The sequence below is a fragment of the Dysidea avara genome, chromosome 3 (genome assembly GCF_963678975.1).
Source record: "Dysidea avara chromosome 3, odDysAvar1.4, whole genome shotgun sequence".
NCBI lineage: Eukaryota > Metazoa > Porifera > Demospongiae > Dictyoceratida > Dysideidae > Dysidea > Dysidea avara.
The window spans coordinates 13,412,526-13,438,252 of record NC_089274.1 but is presented as its reverse complement, the minus strand read 5'-3'; the positions used below and the strand labels follow the sequence as shown (position 1 = coordinate 13,438,252).

Sequence of the window (25,727 nt, the reverse complement as noted above, 5' to 3'; positions counted from 1 at the left end):
TAAGAGTTTGGGTGAAAATGTTCTCTCAAACCATGCATTCTTTTAACTTGTGGAGTGACTTATGCATGTGTGTTGTATCTACTGTATATAATGGCTACAGATTGTGGATTAACCTGTGCTGATGGCAGTACCTAACTCGAATGGTCCTAAGAAATCAACAATGATGCGAGTGGCTAAACAATGACACCACAGCAATGGTGTGATCAGTGTAAGCCATTCCAGCTCCTTCAATATATATATACATACACCAAATTCTATGTCAACGAGACTTAACTAGAGATGGACCGATACCACTTTTTACCGATATTTCCGATACGAGTATTTGTACTGAAATTATTTGCCGATACCGATACTATACATTGAAGCCTAGACAAGTTTATTATAGAAATTTCATTGTTGTGATACATAGCTAGCTATTAAAATATCACAGTAATTGATTGATCTCAGTTCAATCAAGTTTTAAAATATTCATTGTATAACAGCTAAACATGATAAACATCATGATAGATTACTAATTTCTTGATTCGAGGTAGTTTTCTTGTAAGCTTATTGATAAGGCAATTAATTGCGTGGGCGTCCGATAATTGTACAATGTTTGTTACAGCTTATCAACCAAACCTTTTCATGAAAAAGCAAGCCAAGTAGTCATAAACTTATTTCTTGAGGAACAACTGCACAGCCATTTGATTACAAAGGATTCACATGTTCTAATATATTAGAATACACACGGAGCAATTGCAGCAATACTTGGAAAAGAGTAACAAAGGCTTTGTTTCGCTAGTTAGCTCAACTAAGTTACTGATTAGCTCAACTAAGTTATTAGCTACTGGAAACTTAGCTTAGAGATGGTTAAATAAAAATGGTGAGTGTCTACTGTGGTATCTGTACCTTGTATTACCGATACCGATCCAGTACCGATCCGATACTGGTATCGGTATCGGTCCACCTTTAGACTTAACTATACTTCCTATAGTATGTGATTAACCATTTGCTGGTTCTTAGCACACTTGCTGTATATGGAATTGAGTTGTGAAAGATTCTAGCTAGAAATTTCATGGTAACATATCAAGACTCACGGTAGTGAGTCGCGCGGCCAGTAAAGCAGAAACGCGCGCCGCAGACAATAAATGACGCGACCACTACGTGAGGATTTTACAGGAACGAACGTTGTCAAATTCGGCCTTCCTGTAACTCACCCGCCACTTACGCTATCCCTCTGAAACTCTAGAGTTGAACTCATCGTGTCACTAGTAACTACCACACAAGCAGTGAAGCAAATCCATGCCGATTGTTGAGATTGCCGACATCAAAGGGGAAGTTTCATTTTTTTTTTTTATCGCATGCGGTTAGACGCAACCGCAGGTGTATGCCTTGCGTTCCTTTGTGCATTCCAAACATTGATTGCCCTGCTATCGCTTCAGTATTCACTCAATCGCCTCAAGATTCACATCATCGATTTCACCATACATGATTACCCTACCGTCGTAATTTCAGCACCAAACGAAGTTTCAGTCGTCCTCAGTCGACCTAGAGGCCAAATACAAATCCCAGATTGTTGTTTTCCGCAATACTCGCTTGGCATGTAGGGCAATGTATCTTTAAACTGTTCTAAAAGTTTCGTTCAGATTGAAACATATGTTTTCGAGAATGACTAGTTTGAAATTTGAATTTAATCGCCCCCACGTAATTTGCTCTCTAAGAATTTTACACGGAATTTAAAGAATGACGCAGAGCACAACTGCGGTCACCGGGTATTGATGAACTGGTGCTCTATGTAGTTAATCAGTGCATATAGCCACAAAGAAGTGTGCTGCCATAGATTATAGTCCACAGATATAATCTATGGTGCTGCATACCATCGTTCGTTTTTAAATTTGAATTTATTTGCCCCCACCGTGACGTAATTTGTCCTCTAAGGGCGCGGCTTAAAGAACGACACAGAGTACAACTGCGGTTACCAGTTGTTGACACAAGCTGCGAGTAATTAGCACATGTAGCTAGCCAATTGTCACCATGCATTATTGCATTTTATAACACCCCCACACAAAAATTACGCTTGTAATTACAACATACAGAGGACACATGAATACCAAACACTTTTCACAACAATAATGTAAGAATTGTACAATAATGACTGTAATATAACTGCTATGAAAATGTTTTCCAGTGGCCCGCCATGGTAGCAAGTCTCACATGACGGCATGTATATTCATCCAAGCACAATGGGAGTAACAAGTAGGTACGATGACAAGTTAATATGACTCCATTTGTAGAATCCAGATGCAGTACAAGATGAAAGGCAAAGTGTTATTAAGGGTTTACTAGTTAAAATGGGTGGTAGTTGACTGCAGTTGCATGCCACTAACAGGGCCGTCCAGAGAAATTAGAGAGCCCAGGGAAAGAGTTAAAGAGGGGCCCAGTGGCAAGGAAGGGTCTAGATCCTGACTGCTCTATTAGAGTATATCGATCTTTCTTTAAACAGGTATTCAAGGGGCCCCTTTTGGGCTGGGGCAGGGGGCAAAATACCCCAGTTACCCCCCCATGTGGGCGGCCCTGGCCACTAAAATTACAGTTATATTTTAATATTCTGTCACTGTAATCTGGGGTTTCTGTCAAAACTATGGAAACTCACCTACTGTTATCAACAGTGCATTGCTTATTCTAACAAAAAGTATTGAAATCCCATCCAAAAACAGCTTATAGCTGTAAAAAAAAGTGCGCGTCCAAGTAAAGCAGAGTTAACTGCGACAAAAAGTAATGATATCATAATGCGGCCATGTGCGAGGTGGGCAAGTTGTAAAATTAATATTAGTTAATCAAATAATACAATGTTATTGTTAAAGTGTTAATGAGAACTATGTGATGCTGCTATTTTTAAGTGTGTGAGCATCTTCATAAATGCCACACAAATTTAATTCTCAATAAAGCAATGTGTATAGATTCTCTGATAGCAATAAATAGTTTGAGTTTGGCTGTCTTTCCTGTATACGGCAATGCTATGAACAAAGGAAAGGTGGCCAAACTCAAACTATTTATTGCTATCAGAGAATCTATACACATTGCTTTATTGAGAATTAAATTTGTGTGGCATTTATGAAGATGCTCACACACTTAAAAATAGCAGCATCACATAGTTCTCATTAACACTTTAACAATAACATTGTATTATCTGATTAGCTAATATTAATTTTACAACTTGCACACCTCGCACATGGCCGCATTATGATATCATTACTTTTTGTCGCAGTTAACTCTGCTTTACTTGGACGAGCACTTTTTTTACAGCTATAAGCTGTTTTTGGATGGTATATATATACATATATATATCATTTGTATATTTACTGATAAAACCAAGAATAGTTTAAGTATTAAAAATCTGCTTTAAACCTTTCTCTTCTTCCTGTAGTAAAGAAAAAAAGATAGGTTAAGAAAGCCCCAAAGCCAGCCTATTTGGGGTATACAAATACAAAAAAGAACTGATATCTAATCCAAAACAGCCAAGCTGTAAATATAAGTGCAGCCCCCAAAAGGGCTATGGTGAAAAAAGATGTGAAATCCAAGGTGGCAACCAAGAAATGGCTGTGATGGTAGGTTAATGGTAAAAATTTAATAACAATTCAGGTAAATTTGGTGCCAAAATCTTTTTTACAGCTTGGCTGTTTTTGGATTAGATAGTCATTAACATGCATGACAATTAATAAGGTGTTTCCAGACAGCTATATACATACAACCAAAACCATTTATTGTTCCATCTGTTAGTTCCCTTCTAATCTGTCTATAATTAGACTAGGCTTATATTACTAATAGATCCCAGCTGTTATGGCTCCTTTGGCGCATGCCTTGCTGCATGGGGAGCAAGTCACCACTGGTTCTGGGATTTTTTTCTGCATTCTTCACATTTTAGTGACATGTTTCTGACTTCCTGTATTCACAGACTTTAAGTCTTCTCACAGTTCCCTGGTGGAATAGCATTCACAGAATAGGTAATTGTAATAACATCATGATGTTTAGAGCACATAATATACGTAACTTAATTATTAGCTTTGTGTGCCCATTAAAACATAGAAGCAAGTGACACTATGCTAAAGAATTTAAGATTTCAGTGACACTAAAGTGTATAATATTATGCTTTTTTACTGCAACTGACTACCCTGGCATTTTCTATAGTAACACGGAAATTAAATATGGAAACTGACCAGATTTGATTTTGTATCTACCCAAATCAACTATTACTTACTATACATAGTTAAGTAATAAGTAATTGTAATGTAATTAATGTATAGCTGTACATGTACATTTCTGGCTATGGGCACAGGTTGCCCACAGACCTTTGATGTAGGTTCTCCTGCTTCAAAAAGCATTATAATAAAATAAATAAAATAAAATAAAATCCCTAGCTATATGATATGTTGCAGATCATACACAACACGAAGTGAATTCCATACAGCTTTCACTACAAATGACAATTTAGGATATAGTATTGTATGAGGAAGATGCATAGTCTATGTTTTGTAGGCATTGCACATACAGTTTCCAGTATACTGTAGCAGATTCCACAACTCATAACAGTTTACATAGCACTGATATAGGAAGCCATGTGTTTCTTTACATGATTCTGTAAAATACAAGTAAACAGTGCATAAGTAAACATTATTACAGGTAGTATAATAATTAACTGTGCCATTGTCTGGTGATACATTAACTATGTGGGAAGCCATATAGTGTTTATCTGAAATATAGCTACATGATTTGAACCTCTGGGGGTTCCTATATAATTATGTTGTGTGGCAATGTGTGCTTACTATGAAATAAGAACAACTTACACTGATTGCTATTAAGATAACATAACATGATAGTATTACATCACAGCTATGTTTAGAAAAGGAGAATAAGGCTAGCTACAATACATGAATGCATGAGGGTTTAGCAAGCTGAGTATGTGATTAATGTATGGTGTGGACTGCAGTTAAGGTTTTGTATTGATGACTGTGAGCAGGAATGGCATACAATTACTGATTAATTTTAATGCCACTTGTTCACATTGTCTATTTGCATACTAATAATTTATACTGTCATCAGTGATGTGCATGCACTAATCAAGGCAATTGATTTGGCAATAAGTCTATTCACCATAATTATAATTATATGTACATATTTGTACATACATGCACACATCACTATTTTACGTACATACATATTATAGGGTATATCATGTACGTATGCATCATATTAGCTACTGTATAAATATATTCAAAATGTATATAGACTTGACAGTGTTTATGTAGAATGTTTATTTTAGACAGAGCCATGCACCATATATAGCAAAAACCATATAGAGACAGAAGTACATGACACTGTGAATCATTAAAGAAATTTACATGCATTCGTGTACTTTTACATTCAGTATTCAACGCTGGGTTCTTAACATAATTTTTTGAGAGCTGTTGTTAGGAAGCACCCCATAATTATTCTTTGATGGGGAGACAACAACATCCTGATGAATGTTTAATTATTGTTCAGAACTGAGAAAAACTAGATTGTAGCTAGGTTGCTTAGACATGACTAGGTTCTATGAAGTCAGAAAGTGATATGGTACTGCAGTCTATGAATGGAACAAATCTGCATGCATAATCAATTATGCATGGTAATTGGGGTAGCTAGTTACATCCAAATGCTATACATATTTGTTTTAGAAAATTTCTATGCACTGGTATGGTCTCTGATCTGAGCCAGTGTATAATTGGCACACATTCGATGTATTGGACAACTGCAATTGAAACTATTGCACAGCATAAACAGCACAGTCTATGTAATAATCTTGTGCCTCAATTGCAATCTTGTCCTGCCGTTTTGTCATGGTAATTATTTATATTGTTCTATATACTGCCCCAGCCATATTTGTACATGGGGAGAGGTTGGGGTACACCCTCACAAGAAATTTTGAAGTTAGCCTTTTGAAATTAAATTTGGTTATAACTAAATATTATTGAAAATTCATTAGCTTTATTTGAGTACATGAATGGTCTGTTAGGGTAGCTGGCTGCTCTATTAGAAATCTTTAAAAGCAGAGAGCCCTCCTGTTGCTATGCCAGTGCCATAGCTAGTGAATAGCTATGCATCGTTATGCATATTAGCTAGCTACAGCATTTATGTCATAATTGGTGTACTGTATTGCAGAGCCAGAAAACGAGAGTGCACTGGACAAAGATTGAGGATAGTAGGGTTGTGAGCTTTGACCACACTCAATTCTCTGTAGTCAAAGTGAAATTACCAATCCAGGGAAAAATACTACAAGCTAAAGCCTCTTAAAGAAGAAAGGTTTTGGCTCCAGAGAACTTGCAAACATGGAGGTGCTGCCAATTAAACTGCAAAATCATCAGACACGCTTTATCCATCACATATATGGAAATGACAAAGAAGATAATAGATTTTAGTTTGCTTTGTGTGTAGAGACTGGAGAGATTGAGTAAGCTAAGACGATTTGGTAGCAAAGAAAAAAATCAAGACAGAGAATTTATTTCCCCTCCAAGTTATAGTTAACAGCAGTATAACAAAGACGAGAGTAGTAAAGAAGTGTTATGTAGACACAATACTTTGTGAGGAAACTGGAGGTTGGGGCAAAAACCACAATCTTATGATAGAGCTTTCTGTCTCTTAAACACTGACATACGCAACCATATGAAAGCAATGGACTTGCTCAAATTGACCAGCTATTGAAAATTAGCAAGTGGAAAGCAGCTCAGCCTGTGTCATTATTTCATTTCAGGTCATACCATTCAGCTTAGGGTGCACAATTAAGCATAGAAAACAGGAAAATAATTAAGCTCAATATTTTTGAAGTGCACCAAGGTGCTGTACTATCCATTAGTAAACTAAAGTAGTGGATATGTTATAAAATGTTGTAAGTGATGTTTAATAATGTGACCACTTACGTACATTCTTAATGGGTTAAATACAGCACATGATATACAGTAAAACATATCATGCTTTTCATTGGTACCCCACATGTGCACAAAGTATCATCATTGAGAATAGCACACTGTACACCACAGTAAGTTGAGACATTGAAGTATTCCTGGTCAAAATAAGTTGTTACTTTCTTCTGTGATACTATTCTCATGCGGTGGAGCTTGTTTTATATGTAGCACCACATCACATTCTAATGTTTCATTAATTCTATATATGTAGTTGTATATAGTTTCATCCAGTTCTGAGTATTGGTAGTTTACAGGATTGTATTGCCAGATAATTCTATACGCTCCAACAGGAAGCCAATACAGCAGTTAATGATGCTTTCAAAAAGTTATTAGCATGTGATTAATAAATAGCCAGTAATGTGACCCTTAAAAAATATTTAGTATGTTGCTCAGTGTTGTGTACTGTAAATGTGCACACATCTCTTCATGCTTAATGTGATGAAGTTTCTTGATAACTCCTGTGATGATAGCTAAGCTACAGTTTATTTTGATTTCTTAGTGATGACACTGTCCCCATGGTATCATTACTTAGCCACACCATTGGAATTTAGTAGTGCCCTTAGCATACGTTACCCTACAATAGTCCTTTGGTATGATACATTCACACAGAAGCCACTCTATAAGCTTGAAATTCTTGACTTGGATGCAAGGAATTGAGGAACCTTTCTACCCTAGAATAGTATAATTGTACGTATAAGCATTTTGTGATGGAATTGTAAATTTAGCTCTATATACTGCATAGAAACTTTCCGCAGATTAATGCTGTTGTCATATGTAGTAATATGCTGAACATGGCAGAAGTAATAATTCATGGGAATCCAGAGGTAGCCTGCATCTTTTTGAATTTACAATTGTAACACTCATTTGTTGATTAGCATAAAGCCCCAACACATTTTTGCACCAACTCCACGAACAATTGTCACAATTAATTAATTGTACTATTATTTGCAGTGTGTATAAAGTTTGCTTTAGCATCATTGTCAAATTTAATAAGTTACATACATATTCAAATCGTGCAATTAAAACCAGCCATATATGGTACTGTAAATTGATTTACAGTACATAATTTATTATGGTTAACTACATAAATATACTGATAAATCCTGAGGGTAATTTGTTGTGTTGGCCCATTTTAAACTGTGCTGACGAGCTACCTCTAACACAGGTTTTTTCATGGCATCCTTCAACAGTGTGTACATCTTCCTGTACTCATCATGACTGAATTCAATACATTGTTCATTGGATATGGTTTTCTAAGAAAAAGTATCCAAGTACATATTTAAACACAGCTACACATGTACATTGTTAATACCTTCACATTTTGAAGAATACTCGTTATAGTTTGAAGATACACCAATGCCACTGTAACATTTTTGATAGCTTCTGTGGAGTAATTTCTATGTATGGAGTAATTTCCATGGAATAAAGAATGCTGCAATTCAGATTTAATAGCCATTGCATCAGTATAATTTCCACAAGTAAAGTTAAACTGCTGGCGAACTTTTCTGATGCTATCTCTATTGAATGTACTATCAATTTCAGTTTGTACAACCAATCCCTTTTCCTAAACATACAATAAATTATCACAGACGTGTTACATAGTTCATAATGACTACCTTCAAGTATACAAGATGATTGAAGAGCCTCAGTGATGCACAATAGAATGTTGTTTCACCACCACTACTTGAACAGATGCCACCACCACTATTTTCACAGACGTTTCGTTTTATTGAAGCTGGTGCACCATGCTCACAGCAAATCAACATAGAGAGAAGTATGCTGAACACGAATTGTAGAGACATTGCTGCTCTTTGCTAGTATAAAATTGTACTGTTCAGATTGAGATTTCACTTTTCACTGCACCATTCTCAAATGGAGTTTCTTTTATATACAATATCATGTCACATTCCAAACTACAGTGTCTCAAAGAGCCTGGTTACATCCTAGCAACACAGTTGCCAGTTCTGATAATAAGAATAGACATTAACATGCATGGCAGTTAATGAGGCATATTGCCTCCAATTGTTGATAGTTATATGCCCACATAGTATGTCTTCAGTAAGACTATAGGCTAATAGGTAATGTACCACAACATATTTTAGTATACGTTATTTATTTAGCCTTGTGCACCCATTTCTTCACTTTCTATATGTACGTAAACAGGGGCAAGTGGCACCATGCAGAAAGATTCAAGATTTTAATGGCACTGAAGTGTACTCTTCTTCATCCCTTCACTACACTACTCGGGAAATTTTAAATTTCTGTGTAACTACATACATGAGGGAACATGGAAGTTTAGCATGCTTGATTTTGTATTCATACTAGTATGTTATATAATTGCCATCTTAAAGTCATATTGAATGAATGATTACATGCACAATACAGAGTGAATTCCACTACAAATGACATTATTTAGGATATAGACTATCGAGATGACATGATTGTTTAGGATATATGACATCGAGGTGACATGATTGCTGTCTACAATATGCTACATGATAAGTATGATATAGACTATTCTAATTTTTTTACTTTTTCACCCATTACCCATACCAGAGGTCATACATTTAAGCTATTTAAATATTTTTCAAGAACAGATGCCAGAAAATATTTTTTTACAAGAAGAGTTGTTGAACCATGGAATAGTTTACCCAAAGAAGTAGTATGTGCAGCATCAGTTGATGATTTTAAGAAATTGATTGACCAGTATTCATCTAAAACCATGTATAAATGTATGTAATTAGTCTACTTGTACTTTTTTACCTGTTGATCAGGTGTAACAGGCTGTTTATCCTTATAAATTACCTGTAATAAATAATAATAAATAATAATATAGGTGGGAAGACGAAGATGCATACATGTAGTCTATGATGTAATGAAGACTGTGTCGGCATTGTACATTTTCCATTAGTATATTCCCATGCATGCAGTGCTGAATGTAAATAAAGTAATCAATTTAACAGCTGCCACATCTCATAACAGTTTACATAGTACCATGATAGTACTGATAGTCATGAAGCCATATGTGTTTCTTTTAACTTGCATGATTCTGCAAAGTTCCTGAACCAGTGAATGGGTAAGCATTATTAAAGAAAGCATTATCTAACTAACTTGTAACTGTCCCATTGCCTGATGGTAAAACTTAAAATCATGTACATAGCTAACTCTAAATAATAGTTAGACGTCAAGAACCAGGGTTCTACGGGATTTAGAAAACTCGAAGGCCCTGGGCTGTAGCGCCTGAGCGCAGCGAGGGCGCTACTAAGGGCCTGAGGGTTTTCTAAATCCCGTAGAACCCAGTGGTTCTTGACGTCTAACTTATTTAGACTACAACTCGTTATTGTACCTTGAGTTGACAGCTGCTTGTAAATAGGAAATGTATGGCTAATTACTAGAAACAAGCCCTCTACACCTCCCGACATGGCGGGACCTCAGCGTGGCTGTTGCTACCCGTTTAAACGCCCATGCGTTGCCAATGTTACAGGCGCGTGCTATGTATCGAAGTACTGGACTCAGCGAGTGGACTACAACTCATTGTTGCTGTTGTTGTACCTCGACAGCTGCTTGTAAGCAAGTAATGTAGTGTTGATTACTACAAACAAGCCCATTACACCTCCCTCTAATTCAGTACGGCTGTTACTAGCCATTTAAATGCCCATGCGTTGCCAATGTTACAGGCGCGTAATTATCGTGTTTCGTATCGCCTCAGAGCGTGGTCTCTATTGGACATGACCGTGGCTCTACGAGATTTAGAGACCACGTTTTCAGCCAATCAAATTTCAGTATCAAACTTGTTGTAGTCTAAGTATGTAGAATTCAAAGTTGTATTGCAATGATCTGAGTAAGTAACAATATGTTATGTGTTTACTGTACTGCATGACAACAGCTTACACTGATTACTATCAGGATAATTGTCATGATCGTATTGTGTCATACTTAGAATAGGAAAATGAGGCTGCAACACAAAGCTACAGTACATGGATGCAAGAGGGCTTAACTGCAGATACCAGCTTAAGAGCACAACCTCAAATTTTTGGTATAGCTATGCAGTGTAAACTGTGGAAAACATATGAGTTTGGTGACAGAAGTTTGGCAATTGGCATATAAAATTTGGGAATTTTTTTTCAATTTTGTGTTTCTATAGCTATGAGCTGTTCAGGACAATTGTGGTGAATAAACTTCACAGTCTGTTTATGCAGTAATAAACTAATGAAGCATCTCGGACCTTTAACTGCATCATTACTTAACCACATTGCTTACATCCTGATGTGTGTTAATTATTGTTCTTCCAGTTCAGAATTGGGATTATAGGTTGCTTAGACTATGAAGCAAATGGCTCAGAATGTGATGTGGTACTACACTGTATGGAACTGAATCTGACAAACTTGCATGTATAAACAATTCCCCTACAACTATGTGGTAATTAGGTAGCTATCTCTTTTTGAAACTTATCATAGGTGATAGTCATCTATGAAGTCACCTCTAGGTGACTATGTCTGTTCACCTCTTCTTTCACTACGTCTGTTCACCTCTTCTTTCACTACGTCTGTTCACCTCTTCTTTCACCTCTAGGTGACTTTTCTATGTCTTTTAAAGCTTTTCATATGTTGATATGGTTTGTGTTCTTTTCTTGACTGCCTTTGCATATTATTGAGACTGTCCTTTTCCTTTTTCTTCAAATATCTTTGTTCTGACTTGAATCAGTGTAGCTATTTAGCATAAAATTTGATGTATTGGACAACTGTAATGAAACTATTGCAAAGCATAAGTAGCACTAAAGCTTCAGTCTATGTAGTAGTCTTGTGCCTCAGTTGCAATAATGTCCGCCATGTTAAAATGCATAATTGTGATAGTTGGCCAATTAACATCAATGTATACTTGAGAACCTTCTGATTTACAGAACTTTTGTCAACCCCACATGCACAATAACAGAACTAGAAGGGATTTTTAGGATGTGTACTTGCATGGTATATGCGCAGTAAATGCTACAGGACATCTAGTGTATAAGAACATGCACTTATAGCATTGATCCATTGCATGTTTCATCTTCAACTGACTACTTTTTTTGTGAAATTAAAAATGACAGTGAAAATCTAAAGAGTTCAAATCAGTGGCTAATTTGAATTAAGCAAATGCTGATGATGATGATGATTTTGAGTTCATTTCACATTTTGTTGGTGACTGGTGCAACTGTGAATGATTTATATCATTTCCTTACTTTCATCATCCAAGTACATAGGTTCAGTAGCAGTTAGCATAGCTACCATAGAGGGTAAAATGTAGAAAACTGTATTCGAATGAAAGGAATTTGGTACCGCAAAAATCGAGATACTCTAATAGAGCATTCACCTAACCATAATTCTAATAAAGCACCTCGCCTTCCAATATTTTGCCTTGGTTAGAGTGCATTATCTTTAGACAATGACAAGGTTACTCCATTTTACTACTAGTTATGTTATATGTACATGTTTATGTAGCTAGATGTTGTTCTATACATGCTGGCATCCAAAATCACACCACACTTGTGGGGCATCACACTACTAATTATTAATGTAATTTATATATGTAAAGCTAAGTCTGTTTTCTAGAAGGACTATTTTTCTGTATATAGCTTAGTACAAGTTATGACCTGTCACTAATGTGGCTTGGAGGTATTGTGCACAGCACACGTGCATACAAGAGTTGACTGGATGCTTCTTTATGGTAATTTCACATGATCATATAGCTAGTAAAAAATCCTTTGTGTGGCCTTCATTTGTAATTTCCCACAATTTCAAGTACTTGCAAAAATACATTTCTCATATGTACATAAAGTTTAAACCAAGTTAATGTGAGAGCTGCAGGTGTATGTATCAGCAAATCCCAAGCACTGTGGGATTACGTTTCTTGGTACTATTGTGAAAACATTCTGAGGAGTGCCCTTGTGACTGAAATGGAGCTGTTTTTAATACAGGTGAGTTCTATAACATTGATAAGCTCTAGACACCTGTCTCAATGTCATGCAATAGATTGAGCAATTAGCAGTGTAGTGCGTAGTATTCATGAAGTGGTATTCATACACGACAGTAATTTTATTCATGGCTATAATTTACGCAGGGCCGCCCAGAGAAATAAGGGGCCTAGGGCAAAGAGTTAAAGTGGGGCCCCAGAGGCAAGGAGGTTTCCATTCTGAATCACAACTTTACTCAAGCTGTAAGTTGAAGACAAAAAAAAAAAAAGTCATGACCTGCTAACAATGACAATAGCTACCCCTTACCATGCAACCATATCTCCTTATCTATAAGCTTACTACACTGCTCCTCCGAAGAATACTGTGACTGCTCTATTAGACTATTTAGATCTGACTGCTCTATTAGAGTATATCGATCTTCTCATTTCAATGTCCTGTGTCTCTTTGGTGGTCACTGTATAAACCCACAATTGAACCTTTTGTACGCTCATGTCATTACGCATACACTTGAACTCTTACCATGGTGATGCCTTGTTGTTTTTCTTATGCTGTTTTCAGTGTGTACTATCAAAATTCACATAAATTCGTTCATGTAGCGTGCCAGCAGTTTCCCACATGTTTAGGTGATTAGCCCACATGGCACATATTAGTTATACCATGGGCACTTGTGCTTTCCTGGTATATACAGACTTGCACTTGGGGCCTGCAACCCTCCAGCAAGTGTGTATATATACCAGGCAAAGCACTTGTACCTGTGGTATAGCCATTACACATGGTAGATATATAGCTATTGCCCACAAATCATCTAAAGTGCACAAAAGCATAAATATTTGTGACTTTCATATCCAGAAGTAGCCCAAGGTATTCGCAGTGTTGGGCAAGTTACTTTGTAAAAGTAACTAGTTACATATTACATATTACTTGCAACTGAACTATTTAGTTACAGTTACATATTACCCATAAAATAAAGTAACTGTAATAATATTACATATTATATTACTTTGTGTCCACAGCCTTAAGCTGTCACGTATGAAACTACCACCTTATCACGTGACATGATTGCGTTGTTGGACAATATGCAAATTTTGGTTATAAGTAAGAAGCTGGTGAATAAGCTTTATTCAGTAGGCCTCGTTACTTCGTTGTGGCTAGCCGTTACTCAGAGGACAACTAACGAGATTAGTAACTTCGATACTTGTAGTAATAATATTACGTAATATTAGACTCGTTACAGTAACTATATTACTTAGGTAACGCGTTACATTTGTAAGTAAAGTAGCTTGCGTTATATTACCTGTTTTTATAGCGTATTTCGTTATATTACTTTGTTACCACAAAAGTAATAATATTACGTAACGCGTTACATAAGTAACGCGTTACTCCCAACACTGGGTATTCGATTCCTTTGCTGGTTACTGAGTCTTTTTCCTATTATACTGAATGTGCAAGCATCTCAAAGCAGTTTGCATGAAGATTTTGAGTCACGCATTGTAGGCGTTGTAACCTCCATATGAGTCCTATGTGTTTACAATGAGGATAAGACTGAAGGGCAAGGCCCATATTTGTGAACATAAGCATGACATGTAATAAAACTTCGCTTCATCTAGTGACTGATAGTAAAAGGTAGCTACCATACCTCTTCTGACTTCAATACTCCAGCAATGTCTCACTCCCTTGTCCTGCCATTATTTTCCTTTGTGGTATCCACTTTTTTTTTGTCTCTTTTTGGCTGTCCAATATGACTTTGTCAACTGTGACTCAAGCCAATGGCAGAATGGACGTTCCTATAGTTTTGTTTTCCATATAGTTTAAACATGTAACATGTGTGAGCAAATTAACACTACCAATAATCGATTGATTTCCATTTGAAAGCTAATATTAATTAGTATGAAAGAGTGTTCAAACCAGTGACTGTACGTAAACTATATGTTATGTATTCACCCAAATAAATGTTACTGAGAAGAGCATGAACTCCAGCCATTACCTTATGCTTTACACTTGTATCACATCTCATTCTCAGTGACATTGTTTCATTAGTCTTGGTTACATCCATCCAATAGTTCTTAACTGTGAAACGTTTACTTGCAGAAATTATTTCAAAGGATGTTGCTACTGTTTGTAATTATACAGGAACCTCAATTATACAGGAACCTCAATTATACAGGAACCTCAAGTTCAAGGTGACTACCGGTAACAAGAGTTTATAATGTGTTCCTTACACCATTATAAACTCTTGCCGGTAACCATGTGCCTATATGCACACCAATTATCAAGGTAGATACTGTAGTTATAGTTTGATAGTAGACAAAATCTTGATAGAAAGCTTAAACAACCCCTTACATCAAAAAGCATTGTAACAAGCAAATTGTAGCATACTCAAATTCAAACATACAATTACTTGAAAGTACAACATTGATGTACATACACTGTCATGTCTACTTGCATGATGCTAAGCAAGCATCATCTTTGTTAATCATTTTACAAATGTTATTATTCTGGTAGCAGTTATACTGTTTGTGAATTGTGGAGCAGATTAGGCAGCTAACACTACAACATGGTGATGTCTCCATGTACATGTTGGGATGAAAATAAAATTATTTTTAGATGTATTTTAACAGAAAATTGAAAGTCATTTTACATGTCAATTTATGTGGTATTACAATAGCTACTCATGTTCTTCATTAAATGAAGTTTACATGAAAATTTAAACTAAGTTAATTTATGAAACGGATGATGTAATTGTGGTATACATATAGAAATAACTGTAGGGTATACGCATGCGTGAAGTAGGTGCATGGCCATTATTTGTCACTTCGACACAGTGTTGTCACTGCTTAAGCCTTCAGCTGGTTTCTTTTCACCCTCCCACCCAACCCACAGAATAGTATTGCTGATGTCCAATACCACTCCCAGCATGTGGGGTAAGTGGTATAGTGTACCCCAATCAGTACCACAAGTGGTAATGTATATTCACTGTGCTCATGAACAATTGCTTTTCACGGTAGACTAAATACACTTATAGTATGTGTGACAGTCAATTTAATGGTTACTATATTATATTTATATGTTTTTTGGGTCAGTAGTAATGAAACTGGTTAATACCATGCATCACAATAGTAAGAGGCCTGTACACAGGTAAGACACCTAACCACAAACAAATTGTATACTTTGTGAGTTACCAACAAAATTTCAGTTATACTTGGGCCATTGTCTGAATAGCTAAGACATACATTACTAGGATTTTTTTTACTGGATAAACACCCTTCAGGAATGATGTAATAATTACCTCAGCTTTAATGGTGATTATTACATCATTATTACATCATTTCTTTGGAGTTGTTTATCCACTGAAAATTCTAGTACTACATGTCTTACCTATACATACAATTAGCCTATCTAAGTTTCAAAGTTTGGCCTGTGTACATGTGGCTACAAACAATGCATAACTGTCATAATAAAGAATTAAAATGTTTGACAAACCAGGCCTCCACACACATCCAATTTTATGATTTTGAAGGACCAAAACTAGAGCTTCAACATTTTGTTCTAATACTATGGAAGGATTCATAGAATTTTAAATCAATAGCATGCTGAATGGTCAAGCTAAGGTCAAAGCAGAATTGAATGTCAAGCTAAGGTCAAAGCAGAATTGAATGTGTATGGAAGCCTGTTTTTTCAATTCAGTCACAAATGGTATAATAGTCAGGAGAAGGTAAGTACATGCAATAAATGATTCTTAGTGACTTGTTTATTACTATTGTTAAGTTGTTAATATAGTTGTTATTACTAGTAGCTATCACATCTCATTCTCAGTGACAGTCCTGGTTACATCCATGCATGCGACTATGACATTTACTTGTGAAATTTACATATCAAGATTTGTACTTATAGTATACAGTTCATGGTGATTAAACATGTGCAAATAATCCTAAACTGTGTTAAGATTCTTATATACTTAACTATTATAGTGAAACCAAAGTTGTGTTTAGTGTATTTGGAATGTCCACATATCATTATGACATTTTCTTGCTCAAACTGTTCTGTGCTAAGTATGTATGTATAATTCTTTTTTGCAGTAAATATTCTCCTCAAAACAAATTATGTAAGAATATTATGCATACATCCAGCACCATTAGTTTGGTATGCCAATTGTACTACTAATTTTGTGAATTATTAAAATCTAATGGCTAGCCTATCTGTATCATGACTGCATGGTGAAATGTATGAAGTATCACCTATCACACAGTAAGGACCATATACAAAATGTGCATTACAGTCTGGTGTACTTACTGTACTATGGCAGATTGGATTGTCTTCTAGAAAAATGCTATTATTTGGCCTATGCTTTGCCACAAGTCTACAAAGCTACTTTAGTTTATTAATACGGTTATGGATTCCATTCTGTACAACACACAGGAAGCACGTACAACTTGGCTATTTCCAACATGTGATATGACATACTATATTAGTGGGAAAGTATGTGTATATTTATTGTACCCAGTCACGGTATTAAAGTTAACAGAACGTATGTCCTTCCACGTGCTGGCAAATTAGTTCTTATTAAAGTTGAAAGTGTTTATGATGTAGCGTTGCATTGGAAGCATATCTAAATATGATGATCTATGATCTCTGAACACTATGATGATCTCTGAATGGATAGCAGCTGCTAGATAATCTGATGCAAAATGTTGCTATGACGATGATGATGATACTCAATTGGTAAACCTGCACCCAGTATACAAGCTCAATTTTACTGCATTACAAAACCATGAAGCTAAGTAAGCAGAAAGCATCATTGCTTAAAACCCGATGCACAAATGTTGTCCTTTATATAATCTATCACTCCATTAATCATGTTATATCATCAGTTAATATACAATTTGCAAACTGAAAATAATTACATGCAAATTGAGATCTGAATACACAACAATTACTCTGCTTTGTTGTTCCATATTAGTATATCATTTATAAGGTTAATGAATAAAGTTACTTTTTATAGTTTTTCTCAATTTATCAGCAAACATATAATTTAAATTCATTGTTGCAGTCTTATCAATTTATGAAGAGAATCAAAGCGGGGTTATAGTGTGTACATAATAGACCTCTATAGCTAGTTAAAGCTTAGTTTGCTATGTACCTGAACTCTCTGTATTGCTGGCAGACAACTTGGCTACCCTTGCCTACACACTGTCTAAAGCAATAACCACAAGGTTCTGTTGCACTTCAGAGGTAACTATATAGCTACAATCATCCTTCAAACTGCACAATTCAGTTTGACTTTTTGTAAAATTAATGTGTAATAATGGGGAAATAAGTGCGACAGTGAAAATACATGTGAGTACTATGGAAAACAGAATCATTTGGCCTTATACTTGAATAATGAGGATAGTTAGGCCAAATCAAATTGTTTAGTAGTTGTTTCAAGGCAAAAATCTCAAAATTATAGGATCAGAAGGTTGGCATAGACCTATCAGCAGAAAAGGAGTGCCAAAAATAATGAATCTACTGAAGAGGGGCATGGTCTTGATGGAACAGTATTTGGTCTTGTTTGCACTATAGCAGCACAAATATATTTGCAGCTACGTAAACAGTGAAAAAATGCATTGGAAAGAATATGAGGCTGATACCTATGTGTGGTATATTAGCTCGATTGAACTTTATTCAACTTTTCAATCAAAAATGTGGGTCGAGTGAACCTGCAAAATGACCAATCAACTTGGCTTGGCCTTATATACCTAGTAATTAAATATCTAGGACATTGCTTCAATGGTTGCACAAGTCCATTTTCAATGACTACATAACCATTTAAATAATCTCTCCTTATGTTGCCATAGTAACCTAGAAATGTTATGCAATGAAATATCAAAATAAAAAAAATATTCACATTATAATAAATAAATAAAATATGACAACTATCTGAGTTGAACTTACGCAAGCTGTATTGCATAAAATGTTCCCATTAAGTATGTACATAAGGGAATGAATTGCTGCTATCCTTTAGACCTAATGAAATGTTCTCTTTAGACCTAAAGGCAAAAATACACTACTGTATGTATGATCAGCAGAGGTCAAAGCAGCAGTGGTACGGTGGTAGTGCGTATTACTCCAAACCTGGAGGTTGGTGGTTTGAGCTCTGGTTTCGCCACCTCTTTTATTTTCTTATAGCTATGTTTATTTGTGTTTTTCCAAGAATTTTTTTTAATTGCAATGACCGGCCAAATATCAACAGAATCATAAAAAATGTTTAGTTCCCATGCCTGCTAGGCAAACCGCTTATAAGATTGGGCTGATTATTTAACCTTTCAGTGGTTTAGAATAAAAAGCACTGACCAACTACATGTAATCAAAATACTCTAATAGCACACTGATGAGTCACTCCGCTATACTGACTGAGTCACTCTATTAGAACATTCAGTAAGTAGCAAGTCACCTTGTAGAGAGTTCAACTACAAGTTCAACAACAAACAATCATTCTGTGGAGATTTCAACTGCATTACATTACAAGTCATCATGTAGAGAGTTTAGTTACAAACAATTGCAAGTTACCCTGGAGAGAGTTCAGCTACTAACAAGTCACCTAACTAGAAACAAGTCACCCTATAGAGAGTTCAGCTACAGTTCAGTTATGATAATGTGTCAGGACATTACTATTTTCATAGATTACCAACTCTCTGGAACGCCATAACCATCCTTAATTTGAACTTATCGTTTCATTGCTAAAATCAAAACTGAACAAATTTCTTTGGGGATCATTTTCTAACTAATTTTGATGATAATAACTAACAACTGCACATTGCACTATCTGTGCCTTGTTCAAGATGCTATCAGTCACATCCACCCACCTCAAATCTGAACTATCTGTAGAACTGTATGCATGTGTATATATAAGTAAATAAGTATAGTAATGCAAATATACAAAATAGCTGTTGGTACATGTTACCATCAGACCTTTGGTGTGCAATAAATAAATGTAACAAGCCACTAACATTGCACTTGTCTGCCTAAACATACCTTCTGACAGAGTTAGATATTTCCACGTATATTTGTAATTTGGTTTGGGAGGACCCTAAAGTTTTTGATTGGTGTCAATCCATTGGATTTTTACTCACTGTATTGGGCTGGGTGTCCCGTTATGCACAAGGACTGGACCATAAGGTTCTTCAACTGTTCTTATTAATGCATCTCTTAATAACACATGTGCACACTTACACAGTTAAACATAATGTTTAAACAAAGTCCATAGCTCCATTACATAACATCACTTCTGGTACAACGCATGCATTATCAGGCTTCCTCAGCATTTTTCTCATTAATTTTACAACTATTCATCAGACTCATCACCCCAACATCTCCAACATATCCACTACACTCCCAGTCCTTGAGTTCACGATCATTTATATGACACTTTTGAGTTTACCACAACAGTAACTGGTTATCATGCACTGTATATTTTGTAGCTCCTTGCAGTACACTTCCATAATATTTATAACAGAGTCCATAGCTCTGTTAGCTACATGACACTGTTTTTATACTGATGCCAGTGGCAGTAGAGTTACAAATGTGGCTCTTATTGCAATGTCATGAAATATTATATAACTGGTAGCTATATTTAAGAGCTTTAAACTATTCCATACTGTAAGAAATGTACACCTCATAGTGTAAATGTACAAAGCTATACTCCTGAAAATGCACCAATTCTTCACCTTATTACCTAAATGATAATCATTTTATTCAGTGTATACAAATAGATCAGACACAAAGCCATATACACACAAATAATTCTTTTTTTGTTCAACAATTCCTGCAGTGGTAAAGAAAAATAATAAGTTAAAAGGAAGCCCCAAAGCTAGCTTATGGCCAGCTTTGTGGCTTGCAATTGCAAAAAGAAGTGATATCTAAACCAAAAACCAAAACAGCCAAACTGAAAAAAAGGATGCAGCCCCAAAAAGGTCAGAGTGGAAAAGGTTGTGAAATCATGTGATGGCAGGTTAATGGTAATAGTTTTATAATAAAAGTGAAGTCTTTGCTGAATCCTAGCGAAACTTGGAGGAGGCAACACAAATTCACCTGAATTGTCACTATTAAATATTTTTACCATCAACTCAGCCATTTCTTGGGCACCAATTTTGATTTCACAACTTTTTTCTCTCTCCATGGCCTTCTTGGGGGGCATACCCTTTCCTCAGCTTGGCTGTTTTGGTTGAGATAAAAGTTTGCTGTAATTATAGTTCATCATAGTCAAATTTAATAGGTTAACATTCAAATTGTCCAATTATATTTTTAAAAGCTATATAGTGCTGTGCAGTAGTCTCCCAGCTGCTCTGGTCCAATTTACACTGTGTTCATAAGCTAACTCTAACACCGATTTGTTCATGTCATCATCCAACAGTGTGTAGATCTTCCTGTACTCATCATGACTGAATTCAATACATTCTTCATTGGATATGTTTTTCTGGAAAGTAGCCAAGTATGGCATTTAAACACAGCTACACATGTGCATTGTTAATACCTTCTTATCTTGATGAATATTTGCTATGGTTTGAAGATCGATCAATGTCTTTGTAACATTTTTGATAGCTTCTGTATAGTTTAGTTCCTTAGTGGAGTAATTTCCATCTGTGGAGTAATTTCCGTGGAATAAAGAATGCTGCAATTCAGATTTAATAGCCATTGCATCAGTATAATTTCTGCAAATAAAATCAAACTGCTGGAGAACTGAACTGATGCTATCTCTATTGAATGTACTATCAATTTCAGTTTGTACATCCAATCCCTAAACATATAGAATATATTATGACAGACATGTTACATAGTTTGTACCTTCATGTAGCAGCTAAGATGGTTTGAGAGCCTCAGTGATACACAATAGAATGTTATTTCATCACTTGGACAGATGCTTGAGTCAGTACCGCTATTTTCAGGTATGCTTCGTTTTACTGGAGCTGGTGCACTATGTGCACAGCAAATCATCATAGAGAGAAGTACAGTGAAGATGAATTGCAGAGACATTGGTGTTCTTTGCTGTTCTTTACTAGTATAAAATTGTACTGTTCAGATTGAGATTTCACTTTCATTGTATCTTTCTCAAATCGAGTTTCTTTTATATACAGTATAGCATGATGATGCTGGTATGTAGCCAGGCAACCAGGCTCTTTGAGACACTGTAGTTTCCACTTACTGTTCCATCTGTTAATTCCCCTTTCATTGTTAGACTACAGCTTATTACTATTAGGTAATTGTAAAATTGCATGTATTAACATGTACGTTGTATATTGTTCATTTAGTCATGCATGTGTGCCCATCTCTTCACTTCAAAAAAAAAAGGGGGGGGGGGGGGGCAATGTGACACCATGTCAAGATTCAGGAACACTGAAATGTATGCTTCTTCACTAACCTCACTACACTCTCTGAAATTTCTGTGAAACAGCATGAGGGAGCATACATGGGCATAGAGTCTTCTTCATAGCTACCCTGGTGTTCTCTAGCTGCATGGAAGTTTATGGAAACTGGCACACTGATGTAGATTTGCTTTTGTATTCATACACAGATTCCTAGAATGTTATATAATTGTCATTAAAAAGAATCTTAAAGTAGGTATTGAATGATCAGTTGATCTTAAAGTGAATTTCATATATAAACTAATATCCATTTGGTTCTACATGGGGTACGTTGAGATAATAAGTCACTCTCTAGAGTTCCTTGGATACATATACATGAAATTGACAAGGAGAAAACAGGAGAAAACATCCTGACCGCCTGGCAGACTCCTGTAAGCGTTCAAGCGTTAATTGGATGGCTGCAGGTTTGAGGCTGCCTAGGTCCAGTCATGTATTTTTTCTCCTTTCTCCAACTTTTCAAACACACTTTCTGTAACAACTTTAAACAGGTTGCAGGACCAGCTGTCCTACATGCTGTAAAGCCTTAATAAATAAATAAATATACATATAGCTTACTATATGCTTTAAAGTGGGAAGAGGAAGATGTACAAGTATGTATATATAGTCTTAGACTATGTTGTAGCTATTGAAGACTATATCAAGTATTCACCCAAATGAATGTCAGTGAGAAGAGTTTGAGCTCCAGATCACATTGTGCTAATCCTTTACTTTCCTTGTGAGTATACAAATGTCATATGTAGTTTATTTACACTTGTATCACGTCTCACTCTCAGTGACATTGTTTCAACGGTCTTGGTTACATCTGTCCAATAGTTCTTAACTGCGAAAAGTTTACTTGCAAAAATAAATCTCCGAGGATGTTGCTACTGTTCATAATTTTACAGGAACTAAGGTCATGGTGACTACCAGTAACCATGAACCTATATAGATATGTTATAAATTGGACACCAATTATCAAAGTGTATACAGTAGTTATAGTTTAATAGTATACAAAATCTTGATAGGAAACTTAAACAACCCCTTACATCAAAAAACATTGTAATTGTAGCATACTCGAGTTCGAACATATAATTATTTGAAGTATAACATTACTATCTAATGTCATGTCTACTCTATGCAAAGCAAGCATCATTGTTACAGTATGGAATCATTTTACAAATGTGACTATGCCAGCAGTTATACTATTTGAAGTTAAGCATAGGAATTACATATCAAATTAGTCAGCTAAAACATGGTGACACCTCCATGTATGCGTTGAGAAGAAGAAAAATATTAGATGCATCACTTGTATTTTAACAGAAAATTGAAAGTCATTTTAAATGTAAATTTGTATGATGTTACAAAATAATATGAATAGCTACTCATGCTCTTCATTAAATAGAAATATTTTAGCTACTTTAACTATGGAAACACTGTTATGTAATTAGCAGCTATAGTTCTTAGAATGTTATTAATTTATATGATCCATTAAATGATTTTAGACATTGGCACTCAGAGAATGTTTAGATATTTGTAAATTATGCAGGGTTTTTAGACATATACACAGGTGTCTTACCCAGTGTCTTACTGGATAAGACACCTAGCCACAACAAATTGCACATATTCACTCTTGCTGTATCCTAAATTGATTTCTTTTAACTCTAATTGACTGGTAATTTGGCCACCTTTTTTAATATGTCAGTGTATAGAACAAAAACGGCAGCCAAATTACCAGCCAATTAGAGTTAAAAGAAATCAATTTAGGATACAGCAAGAGTGAATGTAGAACACAGCTGAAAGATAAAGGTTCAATGTTAAACGTTTTGTTAATTTCAACTTGATTATAGTTGTATATATATATGTCAACATTCATTCTTGGCCGCTTCAGATATCAGCTATTTCAATTACAAGTTACTTTCATGGGTGCACTCGTTTTATGGGCAAGATGTTCTTGCATGGATTAAAAACTTTGGCAAATATATATATAGTTAGTTGAATTCTGGGCCACTTCAGATATCAGCTCTTTCAATTACCAGTTAATTTCATGGAGTTTTTTTCTACAACTGAGCTGTTTTTACATGGGGTTACAGATACTTGTAGTTTCTTGGACACACCATTTTTTTTACAGCAAAGGTGTTTTTGGGGGGATTATAGTTACAGCGGCCATTGTCTGCTGAATAACTAAGACATGCATTGCTAGGATTCTTCAGTGGATAAACTTCTCTCAGAAATGATGCAATGATTACCTCAGCTCTGTTATTACATCATTATTACATCATTATTACATCATTCCTTCTGAGTTACCCTGAAGAATTCTAGCACTACATGTCTTACCTATACATACAATTAGCCTCTCTAAGTTTCAAAGTTTGGCCTATGTATGTGTAGCTACAAACAATACATAACTGTCATATTAAAGAATTAACAAACCAGCTTCCACACACAACCAATTTTATGAATTTGAAAGACCAAAACTCAGTGTAGCAGAACTTCAACATTTTGTTTTGTTATTTCATATAATACTATGGAAGAGTTCGTATACAATTTTAGATCAATAGCATACTGAATGGTCAAGTTACAGTCAAAGAATTTAATGTGTGTGGAAGCCTGAATTTGGTCACAAATGTTATAATAGTCAGGAGAAGGCAAATGCATGTAATAAGTGATTCTTAGTGAACAGCTGCATGGATTAAGCTATTATAGTGAAACCAAAGTTGTGTTTAATATATTATTTGGAATGCTCATGCACATAATTATCATTATGTCATTTTCTTGCACAAACTGTTCTTTGCTTATATGTACAAATCTTTTTTGCAGTATATATTTTACTCAAAACAAAGTCATGCATGCATACAGCACCATTAATTTGGTATGCCAATTATACCACTAATTTTATGAATCATTAAAATTTAATGGCTATAGCTTATCTGTATGATGAAATGTTTGAAATGTTGTCTATCTGTCACCTATATCATGCAGTAAAGACCATACACAAAATGTGCATGCATCATGATTCCATTCTGTACAACATTGTCAACAAACAGGAAATAGCTACGACCCTGGGTATTTCCAACAAGTGATATTGCATACTATGTTGGTGGAAAATATGTGTGTGTTGTACACAGTATCAAAGTTAGTAGAACATCTCTCACTTAAAGTTGTGATTTACCATCATAGTACAGTTCCAAAATATTATTGATCTTTTCTGATTTGCATGAGAATTTTATTAGCATGCAATATACATAAACTGATGAACTCATCATATAACTGGGCTATCTCAATATAACATATTTACCATGTATATCCAACTAGCTAGACTCAAACTTTTGTTTGTATTTGTATACTGTTCTTAAATTAATTTTAATTTAGAGGCATATAGTCTCACATAGCCATACCACTACTTTTTCTATGTGTGTGGGCAGG

General features: G+C 35.4%; 1 protein-coding gene across 2 annotated transcripts; it reads right to left on the bottom strand.

Moving 5' to 3' along the window:
- Positions 1 to 7,934: 7,934 nt before the first annotated feature.
- On the bottom strand, positions 7,935 to 15,769 carry LOC136249465 (uncharacterized). Of its 2 annotated transcripts, none has more exons than XM_066041477.1 (4): positions 14,564 to 15,769; positions 8,594 to 8,941; positions 8,290 to 8,541; positions 7,935 to 8,230 (listed from the first exon to the last, which is right to left on the bottom strand). In XM_066041477.1, the coding sequence occupies exons 2-4, from the start codon at positions 8,777 to 8,779 to the stop codon at positions 8,054 to 8,056; spliced, it is 615 nt and encodes a 204-aa protein (XP_065897549.1). In that variant the 5' UTR covers positions 8,780 to 8,941; positions 14,564 to 15,769; the 3' UTR covers positions 7,935 to 8,053. The 2 variants fall into 2 exon arrangements, with proteins under 2 accessions (XP_065897549.1, XP_065897550.1); XM_066041478.1 differs by lacking the exon at positions 14,564 to 15,769 and adding an exon at positions 9,741 to 9,782.
- Between the last annotated feature and the right edge of the window lie 9,958 nt (positions 15,770 to 25,727).

Bases quoted from the DNA above. Each gene is read 5' to 3' on its own strand.
- LOC136249465 (XM_066041477.1), bottom strand. From the start codon at position 8,779: ATGTCTCTACAATTCGTGTTCAGCATACTTCTCTCTATGTTGATTTGC. The intron at 8,542-8,593 runs GTAGTCATTATG...TTGTATGTTTAG, and splicing joins ATCATCTTGTATACTTGAAG to GAAAAGGGATTGGTTGTACA. The intron at 8,231-8,289 runs GTATTAACAATG...ACTTTTTCTTAG, and splicing joins GTATTCTTCAAAATGTGAAG to AAAACCATATCCAATGAACA.